Source organism: Maniola hyperantus, chromosome 8 (genome assembly GCF_902806685.2).
Source record: "Maniola hyperantus chromosome 8, iAphHyp1.2, whole genome shotgun sequence".
Classification (NCBI taxonomy): Eukaryota; Metazoa; Arthropoda; class Insecta; order Lepidoptera; family Nymphalidae; genus Maniola; species Maniola hyperantus.
In genome coordinates this window covers 14,391,994-14,410,353 of record NC_048543.1, presented here as the reverse complement: position 1 = coordinate 14,410,353, position 18,360 = coordinate 14,391,994, and the positions used below count along the sequence as shown (strand labels likewise).

Below are 18,360 nucleotides of genomic sequence, written 5' to 3'. Positions count from 1 at the left end.
TTGCAGTCAAAGGCTCACTTGTATCAGAATAAAAAAAAACTACCTACTTAAGTTCAGTGTGGACGCTCCCAATCAAAGAATGTATGAATGAATGTAAGAATGTACGCGACAGGTCGAGATGGCAATCGGAGTATGAAGCGGGGGGGGACAGACGCTCCGCTAACCCGCACGTCATCCACGCTATCCCGCACTGGGCTAGCGCAGGGGCTGTGCGGGTGTGCGGGGCGTCCCCACCCCGTTTGCCATACCGACCTGTGTCCTACCTATCTAAATTTAAAAGTTTCGAACAAAATATTAATTTTATCAATTTGTATAAATTTTGATAAAAACGGAACAAATTGAAAAAGTTCAACTTGAAACGAGAACTTTGCTTATTGAATTTAGTAAGTAACAAGTTAAGTAGGTAACTCCGTATCTTTGCATGGGTGTTTGTCACTTTGTAATGTGGGCGTCGTCGTCGAGTCGCATAGACTGCGCTAGTAATGATGGGAAAATTTTAAGCCATTCTTTGGTTGCATTCTCATTTTTTAGGGTTCGATATCTCAAAAGGAAAAACGGAACCCGATTATGATCACTTTGTTGTCTGCCTGACCTAGAATCATGAAATTTGGCAGGTAGGTAGGTCTTATAGCAGACATTAGGGGAAAAATTTGAAAACCGTGAATAAGTGATAATATCACACATAAAAAATTAAATTATGGTCATGAACTAATAATTAGTATCTACTTTCAATTTTCGAAGTAAGATAACTATATCAAGTGGGGCTAACTATATAAAAGGGCTTCACATGTGCATTCTGAAACAGATTTGTGTTAATTTTTATGTAACTATCATAGTTTTTGAATTATCGTGCAAAATGTCGAAAAAATACGACTGTAGTACGGAACCCTCGTTGCGCGAGCCTGACTCGCACTTGGGCGGTTTTTTTTAAATTCAGATACAAGTTTGTCCTTTTGTTCATATCAGGAAGACAGCATCAAGACCGGGAGCCGCAGCAGAAACAGCTGAAAACGGCAAGCGGCGCAAGTATGCCTCTCTTATAGAGAGTTACATTTTTGTGCCGTTTGCCGTGGAGACCCTGGGGCCATGGAGTCTTAGTGCTAAAAAAAAATTACGAGACATTTCACCGCGATTAATAGCCTCATCTGGTGACAGAAGGGCTGGCTCATTTTTTGCGCAACGGATCAGCCTGGCTGTCCAGCGCGGAAATGCAGCCAGTATTCTTGGCACCATTCCACGCGGTCATGAGATATATAGTAATTAGATAAGGCTAGCTTTAAGTTTTATTGTAATATTAAAAAAAAATATTCATTATATAAAAAAAAAAAAAAGTTTGTCCTTGACTGCAATCTCACCTGGTGGTAAATGATGATGCAGTCTAAGATGAAAGCGGGCTTACCTGCAAGGGGTGTTACAGATTTTAATTAAACCCATGCCTCTTTGGGTTCACGGCAACGTATCGGTACGCTAAATCACGGCGGCACGGCTTTGATGGTAGGGTGGTAACTATCCACGGCCGAAGCCTCCCACTAGACAAGACCAGACATTTAGAAATCAGAAGATGCATTCAGAAGATAAGTTTCTGACAGGCAGACAGACGGACAAACGGATGAATCTAAACTCCTACGAGCCTACGTTAGAGATCTAGCTTCGCTCGGTCAAATGTTTTCCCTCGACATTTTGATATTATTTTATCGTCTTAATAAATGAATTTTCAAAAACCCTCTTAGGCACGTCTCTGCGCCATAGATAAAAGCTAAAGCTATTATCTGAATATTTTATTCATAGCTTAAGAGTTTTAGCTCGGAGACTTTGTGATACCTACTAGACAAGCTGCAGCGGTAAAGTTCTATCATCATCATCATCATCATCATCATCATCATCATCATCATGATCAACCCATCGCCGGCTCATTACAGATTCACTCGGGTCTCTTCTCAGAGTGAGAAGGGTTTTGGCCATAGTCTACCACGCTGGCCATGTGCGGATTGGTAGACTTCACACATCTTTGAGAACATTATGGAGAACTCTCAAGGCATGCAGGTTTCCTCATGATGTTTTCCTTCACTGTTAAAGTAAGTGATATTTATAATTACTTAAAACGCACATTACTTCGAAAAGTTAGAGAGTAGGTGCGTGCCCGGTATCGAACCCCCGACCTCCGAGTCGAAGACAGACGTCCTAACCACTAGGATATCACAGCTTGGAAGATCCCCCACTAGGTGGACGGACGACATCAGACGAGTCGCAGGGAGCCTCTGGATTCAGGCGGCGCAAGACTGTGGCGTGTGGAAGTCCATAAAAGAGACCTATGTCCAGCAGTGGACGTCTATCGGTTGTTGATGATGATGGCGCAAATTCACAGATTGACCAATGTGGATTGCAGATTTTTCTTTTAGGAAAAGCGATGTCGTGGGATGTAAAATTTTTAGATAGAAGTATTAATGACAAAAGTTCGTGCTTGCGAGCTGGTAAGTACGGTTAGCAGAAACACCGCTTTGCAATTATGGCACAACATATTTATACAGTTGACTAGCTGATGCCCGCAACTTCGTCCGCGTGGAATTAGGTTTTTAAAAATCCTGTGGGAACTCTTTGATTTTCGGGGATAAACATCCATGGAAAAATTACGTCAATCTGTTGCACCGTTGCGACGTGATTGAAGGACAAACCAACAAACACACTTTCGCATTTTTAATACGTAAGGGTACTGATTACTATTTGTGCTTTCCTTTTCAGTTTGGTAGAGCAAGTGATATTTTAATTGCTTAAAACGCACATAACTCCGAAACGTTAGACGTGCGTCCCCGGGATCGAACTCCAGACCAACCGAATAGGAGGCTGAAGTCTTAACTACTAGGCTATCACCGCTTCCAAACTAGATACAGTTCACTCTATTACTCTATCCGCGGACAGAAGTTAGTATAGGGCTCTCTCTGTTACGTAAACCCATATAAATGACAGAGACAGAAATCTTAGTGGGCGTTAACTATTTTGAGTCACCAACCAAACACAACAAAACTATGTTTTTGAAAATGCCTCAGCTGGTAATTGAGCTCGGAACGCCACCACAGCGCCAGAGAAGTCGTTGAAATGAAAGTAATAGGAACAATTTTTTTGGCGACTGTACTCAAACATTGATGATAAATTAGCAAGAAAATTACAGTGGTTATCTTTTGCCTGATAGTCTTTATCTTAGCTGGTATCATTTCACGGGCAGATATTGTATTATGAACGCGGCAGAAAGGCCTTTAGAATGACATTTCGGCTTTCTAGAGCGCTGTCTCTGTCACTCATATCTATATAACGTTTTGTCGGCCTCGACGACAGAGACACTGCTCTACAAATCTGCTATCTCCTTCTAAAGGTCGATGTTCATTACTTTCTGCTGCGTACTGTACCCGTAGTACAAGATTTTACGTCTCACCAAACGAAACCAAATTCGAGAGTCGAAATACTTCCGCGTTACAGTAAAGTGGACCTAAACAGCTTTGAATTGAAGTCAAATATTCAATGCCACTGATTTTAATTTCGCAATGTTTCCGCTTGGAGCGCTGGCTGTAGAAGTGTAGACAAACTTGAGTTTTAAAACAAGGCATTTAAGATCCAGTTTACTGTATCGCGAAAATATTTCGACTCTCGAATTTGGTTTGGTTTGGTGAGACGTAAAATCTTGTACTAGGGGTACTGTATACAAGTAAACCTTAAACAGAGCAATATCAAATTCGAGTACAAATAAACATGACTAAACAACCACTGTTTACTTTAATTAAACAAATGTTGGTGTTCATGTACATAATAGTACTGTCTAAAACTAATGAATCAATTATTAAGTAGAAACAGAACATAACAAATGACATAAATGAAACATTTATTTAGCACCGTGCCAAACAACTAAGCCGTTTTAGGTAGTATTGTTATTCTACTATTTGACCCGCCCTAGCTTCGTACGGGGACTTTACCTATTGTACATAATATAAAATTCAAAGTCCTGACTGACTGACTGACTTATATATCAACGCATAGCCTAAACAGCTGGCCCTAGAGTCATACAATTTTGAGGGTGTGTTATTATACAAAGTAGTTATCCACTAAGAAAGAATTTTCGAAATTCCACCCCTAAGTGGGTTAAATAGGGGATGAAAGTTTGTAGAAAAGTCCGTCATTTTTCAAGTTATTTGCATAAAAATTGGTATTTGGGTTTCGGACACAAATGAAGAAATACGTGTTCCAGGATTTTTGGAAATTCAACGCCCACTTCGATTTTCTAAATTCCGACCGAGCAAAGCCAGGGCGGGCCAGCTAGTTGTACATAATATTATAGACAGAATGATATAATATCATCATCATCATCATCATTAGCTGAGTTTGTTGTGGGCTTTTCTAGAACGCGCCCAGCGTTTGGAACCCTCATAGCTTTAGTTTCAAGTTTACGTAATTACATCATTGTATTGCAAATTCAGCAATTGACAATGAGAAAATGTACAATAGTACCCAATTTGAATAAATGATTTAAATTTGAATTTGAATTAACCCATCGTCGCTGTTGTACATGGGTCTCTTCTTAGAATGAGAATGGTTTAGAGTCTAAACTTTAGACCATCACCATAGACTGCCACGCTGGCCCAGTGCGGATTTAAGTATAGACTAGCTTATGCTCGCGACTTGTCCGCGTGGACTACACAAATTTCAAACCGATTTCAGCCCGATCCGTCCAGTAGTTTAAGCTGTGCGTTGATAGATCAGTCAGTCAGTCACCTTATCCTTTTATATATTTAGAAGAAGAAGAAGAAAATAAGCCTTTACCCGACTAGGTAGAGGAAATTGCGCCAAAATGTAATTTCAATTTAAAAATTCTGTTTCATCAGAGAGGAGTTACGAGAGACGTTAAAAAAATAACTTTCGTTTCCATTCTGTGACACTTCAAAGGTGAAATAAGTTCGCCGCGTATTTTTTTAAATTTCTTAGGGGTCCGTAACACAAAAGGAAAAGGGATCCCTTATACATCTCTTCGATGTCCATATGCTGTCTGTCTGTCAATACACTTTTGTCTCACTAACTTATATCGAATGCTTTTGTTAACAGTCGCTGTAAAAAATCGAGCTTCTATACAATCAAAAATAAGGCAATTTATGCCACACTAGCGTTTGTCCGTGATTTCGTCCGCGTGGACTGAACAAATTTCAAACACCTATTTTACCTCCTTAAGGGTTGATTTTTCAAAAATCCTTTCTTAGCGGATGTCAACGTCATAATAGCATGCATGCCAAATTTCAGCTTATCCGTCCCGTAGTTTAAGCTGACCGTTATCTTTCATATATTTAGATACCTACTTACTCATAAATAAATCAAAACCTATAGACAGGGTATCTCCAATTTGCCTAGAATCATGTTTCGTAATCCAAAAATCGTTAATGTGTAGTTACTGTAATTAAAAAAATATTTTTGCGCTTACAAATTACAATAAAATTGTAGTTGGAGATAATTTAAGCAACAAAATAATTAAACGTATTTTTCTCACGTACGGAACCCTCAGTGCGCGAGTCCGACTCGCACTTGGCCGGTGTTTTATAATGACATGCCTTTTTGAGTTTGGACTTTGGAGTCGAGGGTTTTAGTGAAAATGTTGAGAGGAAATTCGCTTCTCAGTGAAGCTATCATGAATATTTGATGTCATGAATATTTGAAGCTTATGTCTATATGTTATAATTATTTCTGTGAAGTGAGAAATCTTCGTTTGTATTGGTGACAAACATAGGTTTGGCTGGATTTTGATTACTTAATTCAGGTTACATATGAAATGTTTTTTTTTGTTTTGCGAAGCTGAATTCTTGAAATAAGATTTAATAATAATTGTAATTCCATGCAATTCAGCTGAGAAGATCGCCGCCTTTGTTATACATCACATTTCTATAGAGTTACGTAGTGGTGGTTTGCTCGGTTGAAATGCATGAAAAGCAGTATATTTGTGATCGTTTTTCTGTATGTTTCTATATTGTGTCTTTTTAATAAAAATGGCGAACAAACGAGCAGGCGGGTCACTTGAAGTTATAAGTGATTACCGCCGCCCATGAACATTTGCAGTACCAGAGGAACCACCAATGCATTACCGGCCTTTCAGGAATTTGTCGGTCCGCCCCTTGAATAACCCTATGTTGTAATCTAATAGGAGCATTGCCTATGGGAGTTGATAACACAGTTTGCATGTGCGTGGAAAAAAGGATCTGGCACACCGGATGGTCGAAGTGCACGAGACACCCAAGTGGTGAGGGTGGAATTGTTTGCGGTGGCGTGCGGTGCTGTTGTAGAAAAAGGAGCGTGGGATGAGATCAAACAACTCTTCAGAACACTCCCTATTATAGAGGAGATATAACACACAAAGTGAGCTTGCGTCTCTGCGGTGCTCCAAGCTTTTCAACGAGCCAGTTAGTTTGGGGGCGTCGTTTGCGCTATGGTTCCAAATAAAAGAATAAGTATATTTTATTTACTTTATTTGTACAGTAATTAGGTAAGGCTAAGTTTAAGTTTTACTGTAAAATATATTATGTAGTATATAAATTTTAATATAGTAATATCGAACGGAAAATCCATTCGTGAATTCTTCATTTCGCCGATCTCGTGACAAAAACCTGTCACACTGTAGACAGATGTGGACCCTTATTCAAATATCTGTTCATTTATTCAAATGAATTGCTTTGGAATCTCGAGAGAAATTGAATGGTTGGAGTGAGTGTTCAATTCCGTTTTGAATAAAATGTCTAAAATATATTGAGAATTCCTGTTTATACAGTTAATTGGATTTTTGATACTGATTTTTCGTATCATTATTTGTCGGAAACTAGCAGATGTATTAATGTAGATTTTATTTCAGGGATGATATAATATTTTATTTAGATTCGCTGCTTTTAGAGGTCCGTACACGAAAGGTGCTAAAGGACCCAATTTCTAAGCCTCTACTATCCGTCCGTCTGTCTGTTTGTCAGCGGGCTGTACCTATCTCATGAATCGTAATAGGTAGAGCAGATTTTTTTACAGAATGTGTATTTCTATTTCCGCTATAACAACAAATAATAATAATTCCAAAATGGCTGCCAGAAAGTAAAAAGTGTTAATTCTTCCGGGAACCCTTTGTGCGCGAGTCCGAGTCGCACTTGGCTGATCATTTATTCACTATAATTATGATGAGGCAACTTTGGCCGCGTGGATTTAGGTTTTCATTCATCCCGTGAGAACTATTTGATTTCCGAGATAAAAAGGAGGAGGTTAACAACTCACATCAATCCTTTGATCCGTTGTGGCGGGATTGAAGGACAAACCAACAATTCGCCCAGCGGCTTAGGGTGTACGTTGATAGATCAGTCAGTTAGTCAGGACAAGTTTAAAAAAAAGAATAGCGAGCAGACGAGCAGGCGTGACACCTGATGTAATTTAGTTTGCTGGTTTTTGGTTTGTTGGTCGGTTGGTTTGGCCTTCAATTACGTCGCAACGGAGCTATTGTGATTTTTTCATGTGAAAATGAAAAAGTTTCATCACAATTTTTTAAAACCTAAATCCAGCCGTACAAAGTTGCGAGTATAAGCTAGTATTGTGTGGATTAAAATAAATCCTAACAACTCTTTGACACAAAGGCACACGACAAATAGCTCCCTGCTCCAGCGACCCTCCATTCAATCGTTCACACGTTCAGTCGAACAAAAAGATTATTATATTATGGATAAGCCTTTCGGTTTACTGGTTTCTTGGTCTGTTGGGTTTTCCTTCGATCACGTCGCAACGGAGTAACAGATCGATGTGATTTTTGCATGTGTAGTCTGTATAGTTAAAGACCTGTACAGTGATTTAGGCTACTTTTTATCCCGGAAAATCAAAAAGTTTCCAAAAAAATTTTTTTAATTTAAATTTAGCCGTACAAAGTTGCAGGCATCAGCTAATATAGTGTGGATTAAAATAAATCCTAACAACTCTTTGACACAAAGGCACACGACAAATAGCTCCCTGCTCCAGCGACCCTCCATTCAATCGTTCACACGTTCAGTCGAACAAAAAGATTATTATATTAGAATTAGAATTAGAATTTGTTTATTAATCACTTGGTACACAATCAATTAATTTACAAAACCACTATAATAATTTTTTTTTTCATTTTTTTTTTCCACACAAACAGAAAAAACACAATATTGGTTTCTTCGTGTTAATAATCAGTAAAATAATATGTGTACCTAAACAAAAACAACACAATCGATAGAACTGCATTAGTGAAACACTGCGTCGCAATTCTATCGCCCATCCCTGGAGTAATGAAACTTGACACATAATTGAATAAAATCTAAATATAACTATTTGCTAGAGATTACAAAAAAAATAAAATAGTAATACAAAACATTAAATATAACATTCATTAGATTAATCAAAGTAAGAGCTAAAAATTGAAGAACAAATTAACATGCAACAACAAGTAGGTAAGCTAAAAATATAAAAAGTGTAGGTGTATGGGTGTGTGTGTTGTAAAGTGTGAGTGTCATGTAAGAATTTATATTTAAAATTTTTGTTGTTCATATTATGGATAAGCCTTTCGGTTTACTGGTTTCTTGGTCTGTTGGGTTTTCCTTCGATCACGTCGCAACGGAGTAACAGATCGATGTGATTTTTGCATGTGTAGTCTGTATAGTTAAAGACCTGTACAGTGATTTAGGCGACTTTTTATCCCGGAAAATCAAAAAGTTTCCAAAAAAATTTTTTTAATTTAAATTTAGCCGTACAAAGTTGCAGGCATCAGCTAATATAGTGTGGATTAAAATAAATCCTAACAACTCTTTGACACAAAGGCACACGACAAATAGCTCCCTGCTCCAGCGACCCTCCATTCAATCGTTCACACGTTCAGTCGAACAAAAAGATTATTATATTATGGATAAGCCTTTCGGTTTACTGGTTTCTTGGTCTGTTGGGTTTTCCTTCGATCACGTCGCAACGGAGTAACAGATCGATGTGATTTTTGCATGTGTAGTCTGTATAGTTAAAGACCTGTACAGTGATTTAGGCTACTTTTTATCCCGGAAAATCAAAAAGTTTCCAAAAAAATTTATAAAACCTAAATCCAGCCGTACAAAGTTGCAGGCATCAGCTAATATACTTAGTGTGGATTTAAACAAATCCTAATAACTCTTTGACACAAAGGCACAGGACAAATAGCTCCCCGCTCCAGCGAGCCTCCATTCAATCGTTCACACGTTCAGTCGAACAAAAAGATTATTATATTATGGAAAAGCCTTTCATGTATGGAAATTCGGCAAACATTCGGTGTACAGGGCGGGTTTTCTTTTGAATTGCTACTTATAATAATCATTGAAGTAGAATAGAATTTATTCACGGTACTTTAACTTTCGATGTTTAACGACGTTTAATGTAATATTTTCAGCATTCATGTAAGTTTGTATGTGTATACGTGAGTTTATTTATTCCACCATAACTTGTAAATGCCTGAACAGATTTGGATGTGTGGAATATCGTTAGAATCCTTACATCATCCCGATTCCCGAGTGAAAATGGCTAAAGAAAATTCAAAATGGCGGCGTTATTTTTCAATTTGTTTTTTTAGGGTTCCGTACCTCGAAAGGAAAAACGGAACCCTTATAGGATCACTTTGTTGTCTGTCTGTCTGTCTGTCTGTCTGTCTGTCCGTCTGTCTGTCAAGAAACCTACAGGGTACTTCCCGTTGACCTAGAATCATGAAATTTGGTAGGTAGGTGGGTTTTATAGCTGGTATAAGGGGAAAAATCTGAAAACCGTGAAATTGTAGTTATATCACACAAAAAAAAATTGTGGTCATGAACTAAAATTAGTATTTTCAATTTTCGAAGTAAGATAACTATATCAAGTGGGGTATTATATGAAAGGTCTTTACCTGTACATTTAAAAACAGATTTTTCTTTATTTTTATGCATCATAGTTTTTGAATTATCGTGCAAAATTTCGAAAAAATACGACTGTATTACGTAACCCTCGTTGCGCGAGCCTGACTCGCACTTGGCCGGTTTTTTTTACTTTTTAGTTCGTTTTTTGGCAGAGCAGCCCCACTTTTTTAAAATTACGACTTGTTAAGTTAATGGTTAGTTTTCTGTAAAGTTTTAATGTAGTGAAAATACTTACTAGCTTATGCTACCTACTAAGACCTATTACCTATACCAGTCTCAGTTGAAATGTTCAATGAACTAAGTAGGTATGTTAAGTCAACAGTCAGTTACAGTAATGTTCAAGAAGGAGGCCGCCGAGCGGAGTCGCGAGCGAGCTGATCCTGCTCGAAGGCGGAGATATCAGGGCGGCGTTGATCAACGTCCTGATCAGTTAAACCAATAGTCCCTGGCGCTAGGACTTCGAAGTCGCGAGTGGCTGCACTTTCTCCAGGATGTGTCCAACGGGCGTCGCGCGAGAGAGGCACCGGCGTACGTTCTTTAGAGTTCCCGGAGCCTCTCAATAACGCGCTGAGGAGGGCCACCGAGGGGCTTTTAGTGGGTAGAAATCCCATATAACCCGATTGAGTATCTTCAGAAGATTTCCCCCTCGAAAAAAAAAAGGTATGTTAAGTCATTTTGGAGAAACCTTATAAGTATTTTTTTTTACCTTCGTCTCTGGTTCTTTGACTGAAAAGGATCATAAGTACATACGCGACAAGTTAAGATAGCAATCGGGCTGGGGACGCCCCGCACACCCGCACAGTCCCCGCGCTGACCCGGCGCGGGATAATGTGAGTGACGTGTGGGTATGCGGGGCGTCCTTCCGCCTCATATTCCGATTGCCATCTCGAACTGTCGCGAACAGTTTCGCCTTTTACCCCTACGATGACCTTTGCTACCTATTTCGAGGGACAGAACGACATGTTTAGATTAATCGACTTCCTACGTAATCCCGGCTAGATGAATATCCTGCTAGGCTTACATTAATAACGCCTAGGAGTTCGAAATAACCGTGACAGCTTTTTCGGAGGAAATTACTTTATTGTGTACCTAAAGTCCTTTTATTAAAAGCTTTTTATTAGTTTGCTTTGTCTATTATTTTGACATTCCGATTTGAACTCCTTACTCCTCCTCCTTCCGAACTCCGAACTGATTTTTGGGCTACTTCCAAGTGAAAAAACCGGCCAAGTGCGAGTCAGACTCGTGCACCGAGGGTTCCGTACTACAGTTGTATTTTTGCGACATTTTGCACGATAAATCAAAGACAATTATGCATAAAAATAAATAAAAATCTGTTTTAGAATAGGACCTACAGGTGAAGCCCTTTCATACGACACCCCATCGTGAAAATGCTAATTATTTGTTTATGAACAGATTTTAATGTTTTTAGGGTTCCGTACCTCAAAAGCAAAAACCGAACCCTTATAGGATCACTTTGTTGTCTGTCTGTCGGTCTGTCAAGAAACCTACAGGGTACTTCTCTTTGACCTAGAATCATGAAATTTGGTAGCTGTAGGTAGATCTTATAGCTGAAATTCGGGGAAAAATCTGAAAACTGTGATTTTGTGGTTACATCATACAAAAAAAAATTAAATTATGGGCATGAACCAATAAATAATATTTTTAATTTTGGAAGTAAGATAACTATAATATCAAGTGGGGTATCATATGAAATGTCTTCACATGTACAATGTACATGCTAAAACAGATTTTTGTTTATTTTTACGCATCATAGTTTTTGAATTATCGTGCAAAATGTCGAAAAAATACGACTGTGGTACGGAACCCTCGTTGCGCGAGCCTGACTGGCCGTTTTTTTTAAATTATTCTCTTTGATAATGAATTCTAGCCCCATAAAATATCTGTATACAAAACATCACATCATGTTATTACTACAGTCCAAGCCCCCTTAGTTACCAAATAAGGTTTAAGTTAATTTACAGAAGACTATAATCTCCGCCATACATATTCAAAGGCCTTAGTAAAGTCTTAACTAATCTACGTAGGTGACCTCTGGTACTCATTCAAAGGCATACAGTGGCGCCCTCACATTAATTAACTACGTGAGGTAACATGGACCTAGATTGTCTACAACTTTGGTCGGAAAAAACATTTACAATAATTTTTCTTTATTTTCACCAAAAACCTATTTATTATTTTTTATTGTTATAAGTTCTACGTGCCTCGAGTGTGTTTTGGGATTTGTGTGGTGCTGCGTGGTGGTGGTGCGTATTGCTTGCCTAGTGGCTGCTTTTTCCTGCATGGTTAGCAGTGGGAGGGCGGGCGGTGCATTTCGCATGCTGCATGTTGCATCATACAGATTCGACCTGTTTCAGCGGATTAAAGCATTTTTTTTTTTTTTTTTTTTAAAGAATATTAGCCATGTTAAATGACTAATATTCCCCTTTCCTCTCCAGTTAAGCGGCAGGCTTGTGCTAGGAGTAGGTACGACAATAGTGCAACGGGCGGGGTTTGAACCGTCGACCTTTCGGTTTTCAGTCCACTCCTATACCGGTTGAGCTATTGAGGCTCTAAAATTAAGCTTTTGGTTCATTGCATATCATGGACTTCCGCAAAGTAACACCTGCTTTTATACAATATTGAGAGACGTTGAGTTAGCGAATCATACCCCACTGGTGTTTTCCCGCAGAATCTCAACAAATCACGACTAATACATTTTACTAAACACCTTTACGGATATATGGTGGGGGCTTTTAGAGTTTCAAATAGATTTCTGTCTTATAATTAGGTTATAGCGCAAGATACGGTAGGGCTACCATTATTTATCAATAACCGAGACGTCCTATTTCCTGTTTTATATTTAACTAGCTTATGCTGGTGACTTCGTCCGCGTGGACTACACAAATTTCAAACCCCTTTTTCACCCCCTTAGGGGTTGAATTTTCAAAAATCCTTTCTTAGCGGATGTCTCCGTCATTCAACTAAATTTTAGAGTATCCGCATGCTCTTCTTACTAATGTAATATGAAAGGGACGGACATAGTTTGACAGGTTTAAAAATATTGAGCTGGCAAACCTCGTCAGCTTAGCTGCCGGTCGCGAGCTTATTGTTTGAATTTGTAGCGTGCATTAAAATGATGTAGTTTAGAAAAAGGCAACAGAATCGCCGCCATTGAATGACGATGAATGATTTGTTAATTTATATCTCGACTAGCTGATGCCCGCGACTTCGTTCGCGTGGAATTAGGTTTTTTAAAAATCCCGTGGGAACTCTTTGATTTTCTGGGATAAAAAGTAACCTATGTCACGCTCCAGGTCTTTATCTATACACATACAAAAAACCGGCCAAGTGCGAGTCATTCTCGCGCAATGGGGGTTCCGTACTACAGTCGTATTTTTTCGACATTTTGCCCGATAATTCAAAAACTATGATGCATAAAAAGAAATAAAAATCTGTTTTAGAAAGGTGAAGACCTTCGAAAATTGAAAATACTAATTATTAGTTCATGACCACAATTTAATTTTTTTTGTATGATCTAACCCTAAATCCACGGTTTTCAGATTTTTCCCCAAATGTCAGCTATAAGATCTACCTAACTGCCAAATTTCATGATTCTAGGTCAACGGGAAGTACCCTGTAGGTTTCTTGACAGACAGACGGACAGACAGACAGACAGACAACAAAGTGATCCTATAAGGGTTCCGTTTTTCTTTTTGAGGTACGGAACCCTAAAAACGTCAATCCGTTGCACCGTTGCGACGTGATTGAAGGACAAACCAACAAACAAACACACTTTCGCATTTATAATAAGGGTACTGATTTCCCTACATCGTGTGTACACCCTACAGTAGTGAAGTAAGTCGAACCCATTTCGATCCCGTAATTGGGACGCGGGTGGCACATTAGTGTTTTAGGCCACATTCACTCATTTAATTTGAAACACTTAGCAAACGCTATTTTATTTTACAAAAAGGGTTCGGACTAGAGATGGACTATTTCACAGGTCATCATCATGATCATGATCAACCCATCGCCGCGGCCGGCTCACTGCAGAGCACGGGTTTCCTCTCAGGGTGAAATCTATAGAGCGCACTCTGACTTAGCTTACACTTATTATTATTATTATATATCATTTGCTCTCACGCCCGTGTACAAAATAGATACATATAAAAGCCAAAAAAGTTTATAATATACTTACATACATAAAAATAAATAAACCTACATAAACATTACATACATACATATTTGTACCGGGCGGAGGGTTACACCCCGGCAGGGGAGACCAAACGGCCGGGGGTCAGGGCGACAGGTGAAGAAATCGGCGGACTATCCTAGCCGAGTCCAGCAAGACCGCTTTTTGCATCCTGGCTGCGAGCGAACTGCCACGGAACCCCAGTCGCCTCAGATGTTGAGCGAGACTGACTGGGATCAACCCATTCGCAGATATGACGATTGGGATGATTTCAGTGGACTCCACATGCCACATGTCGGAAACCTCGTGAGCCAGATCGAGATACTTGCGCTTTTTCTCCGTCTCAGCTCTCACGAGGTTCTCGTCATACGGAATGGTGATGTCCACCAAAAACACCCTCGACTGTGCCCGGTCCACCACCACGATGTCAGGCTTATTCGCTAGAATAGTCCTGTCCGTGATGATGGACCGGTCCCAATAGAGCCGGACTCCGTCGCGCTCGAGTACCGGCACCGGTGTGTACTTGTAATACGGCAGCCTCTCATCCAGGAGACCGTACTTCAGAGCAAGCTCTTGGTGAAGGATTTTGGCTGCTTGGTTGTGTCTGTGCAGATACTCAGTGTTGGCAAGCGCTGAGCATCCCGAAAGCACATGTCTGAGTGACTCGCCGGGATGGCGACAAGCTCGACAGATGTCGTGAGTGCCATCCTTCAGAATGTACTTTCGGTAGTTCCGCGTCTTGACCACCTGATCTTGTATCGCACAGACAAAACCCTCGGTTTCCCCGAAGAGGTCACCAAAGCGCAACCACTGCACGGACGCTTTTTTATCTACGTGTGGCTCATTAAGAGCTTTAAAAAAGCGTCCGTGCAGCTCCTTCTCCCTCCATACGGCCTCCCGGTCAGAGGTGCTAAGTACCACCGGTTTCTGCCACTCGGTTTGGGCTAAGGATAGTGGGGTGAGTCCTTTATCACATTCTATGACCTCTCTATGCATGGGGGACCCCCTCATCGTCTCAAAGTAGGTTCTGAGGTTGGCTATCTCCCGGTTATGCATGGTCTTGACGCTCAATACGCCTCGACCACCACACTTCCGGGGGATATACAACCTCATCACAGACGATTTTGGGTGGTGCATGCGATAAAGAGTCATAGTTGTGCGGACTTTTCTGTCCAGGGCGTCAAGTTCGGTCTGAGTCCATCTGAGCACGCCAAAGGTGTACATGAGAACGGGCATGACCCAGCCGTTATAAGCTCGGATTTTATTGGCGCCTGACAAATAACTTTTACAGATTTTTGTCAGACGGCCAAAAAAGGCCTCGCAAACAGACTGTTTCACGTCCGTCTCTTTTACCCCTAGCGACTGTGACATGCCCAGATACCGGTATGACTCAGCTTCAGAGAGGGTTCTGATGGTGGACGGCTCGAGACTCATCTCAGCCGAATGAGTTACCTGTCCCCTTTCCACATGCATGACCGCACACTTGTCCAGCCCAAGCTCCATCCTGATGGAATTGCTGAAGTCAGTAGTGACATTCAGCAGCTCCTGCAGGCGGGTGGCATTGGGTGCCAGCAGTTTGAGGTCATCCATGTAGAGAAGGTGAGGCACTTTTGTCCCTCCTCTCCGAAACTGAAAGCCTGTCCCCGAACCCTCCAGCAAAGTGCTGAGTGGGTTCAGAGACAGACAGAACCAAAGCGGGCTCAGACAATCACCCTGGAAGATACCCCTTCCTATCCTTATCCGGTCATCGGCATCCGCCAGCCGCTCGCCATGGAGACACAGAATCGTACTCCACTGCCCCATGCATTCTCCGAGGAAGTCTCGAACTGTACCATCGACTTTGTACAGCTCAAGGACCCTCAGGAGCCACGAATGGGGCACCGAGTCGAATGCCTTTCTGTAGTCGATCCAGGCGGCGGAGAAATTCCGACGGTTGCGTTTGACCAGTTGGCCCGCAACGGAGTCGATGAGAAGGAGCTCCTTAGTACCACGACTACCGCCCCGACATCCGTTTTGAGCCCCAGATATGATGTTATTCTCGTCCACGTGACGGGAGATCTTGAGGCTCAAAACAGATGTCAGTGTCTTATAGATGGTAGTAAGACACGTAATAGGACGGTACTTAGCCGGATCAGTGGTATCGGTGGACTTTGGAGCTAAATGAGTGATCCCGGTAGTAAAAAGGCTCGGGAGCCTCTTGAAATTGTCGAGCCAAGGTCGCATGGCAAACCGAAAAACCCTTCAGCCAGTAGTGATGCAGTCCGTCAGGTGCCGGGCTTTTCCAGTTCGGGGCCCGCCTTACTGCACCAGCTACATCCTCCGTAGAGATGGCGATCGGGTTCATCGGCTCTATTGAGGCACATGCTTCCTCTATCGCCGCAATCCAAGGGCCCTCCTCATGCTCTACCTCCCTCGACCACACACCCCGCCAAAAAGTGACGAGGTCGGCCGGGTCCGGTCGCTGAGAGGCAGAGCAGACTGCTGGACACTCCAGTCTCTTGTAGAACCTTTTCTGATCACTCAAGAAGAGACGATTTTGCTGAAATCGCTCAACTCTTTCCGAGTATCGTCGGATGCGGTTCCCCCATGCAGCGATTTTCTGCTTCAGGTCGTCGATGCGCTCTGTTAGCTTTTGCGCAATATCGGGCTGGTCCAGCCTGACTCCACACCCGTTAAACGCAACTCTAACAGAGCGCACAATCCTTGGCCTAGTGTTGCCCGACCTGAAGCTTTGCAGTCTGCCAATGAGGACTCTGGCCAGAGTGATACGGCGCTCTATTCTCTTCTTCCAGGCCGGTTCCGCGCTGCGCCTTGCAGCAGCAGCACGCCCCGGTCCCGGAGTCTTGGCCCCGATAAATCGGTGCACGGCGAGCGCCGCGCCGAAGAGGATAGAAGCCGTATCACCCAGGCCAGTGCTGCTTTCTAGATGTTGAGGCAGCATTTTCTTTATGGCCTCAATGACATCCCGCGTCGCTACATTTAGCGTGAGTCGGGAGAGCCGCGGACGATTCTCTAGAGGAGCGCTCCTGATTTCAGAAATCGTCTCTTCTAGTATCCTTCTCATCCGCTCTATATCAAGGGAGACTGTTTCTTCAGTGTCTTCCTCCACTGGCAAATCTTGTGAGGTGGTAATTGTCTCCTCGCGGACAGACGGCCGCGCCGCCTGGGAGACGATTTGCTCTGTGGTAGGCGCTGACACTTCTGGAACAGCCTCACGTCGCAACCGTTCGAGCTCGGTAGCGTTAAAGATGTTAGAACGCTGAATATACCGAGCCCGATCTGCCAGGTTTTGTTCCGTGACAGTTAAATTCGGCTCGAGCAGCAGGAACTCGCGGTACATTGCCGCCCGGTAGCCAGTCCGTCCGGTTTCCCCCCCTGTCGCCCTGTAGTACGCACGCATGACATTCTCGTTCATGAGAGACGTCCATCTCATGCGGCGCACTCCACCAGCGGCGGGCGCCGAAGATTGGGCCCTGGCGGACCCTGTCGGAGCCAAGCCATCTGGTGGGGATGATGGATGTGTCGACCGGCTAGGTGGCGGTGCCGGTCGACTGATGGTACTGGCGGCCCGTATGCTGCTACGCCCAGCGCCAGCTCCAGGCGCGCCCTGGCGACCCCCAGGTAGCGGCCCTATTCGCACATTCCTTAATTCGTTTTCCATCATCATAAAAAAAAAGGGGGGGTGAGTGGTGGATACATCACTCGGGGTCCACTCAGATCCCCGAAGAGGCTGTTTCTATGGCCAGCACGCCAGATTTCGGGGAACTTGGCTGACAATAATCAGCTCCCCGATTCCCTAAGTCGCCTCTTACGACACCCACGGGATGAGAAGGGGTGGCAACATTCTCCTCTGCCGGTGCCACACGGCCAGGCCATTATTATTATTATTATTATTATTATTATTATTATTATTATTTATTTATTATTTAATTAGAACGGCCATAAAGCCAATTACACTAATTAAACTACGAGTACAAACTAACATAAACATTAAACATACTTACAAAAATTAACAACTTAAAATTATAAATTTTAAAAAGCAAAATTATAAATTTTCACAAAAGTGCAAGATCTGACCCATGAGGTCAGCCCATTTGTCAGCAAATATGTCACAGCGAGGGGACTCCTTCAGCAGTGCGTTGAGCGCAGCCAAAGTGCGCGGTATGGGTGACCTGGAACGCGCTACCGTGCGACTAAACGGACTTTGGAAAAATTTGGAGCGGTGGCGGAGATAGCTGTAATTAAGACAGGGTT

General features: G+C 42.0%; 2 protein-coding genes across 2 annotated transcripts in view; both read right to left on the bottom strand.

Moving 5' to 3' along the window:
- The window catches only part of GABA-B-R3 (gamma-aminobutyric acid type B receptor subunit 3), a 97,200-nt gene that overhangs the window by 71,156 nt on the left and 7,684 nt on the right, over positions 1-18,360 (bottom strand). The gene's annotated exons all lie outside the window — the stretch shown is intronic.
- On the bottom strand, positions 10,253-17,767 carry LOC138402691 (uncharacterized). The gene is made up of 3 exons (XM_069500355.1): positions 16,409-17,767; positions 15,488-16,191; positions 10,253-10,559 (listed from the first exon to the last, which is right to left on the bottom strand). The coding sequence occupies exons 1-3, from the start codon at positions 17,765-17,767 to the stop codon at positions 10,253-10,255; spliced, it is 2,370 nt and encodes a 789-aa protein (XP_069356456.1).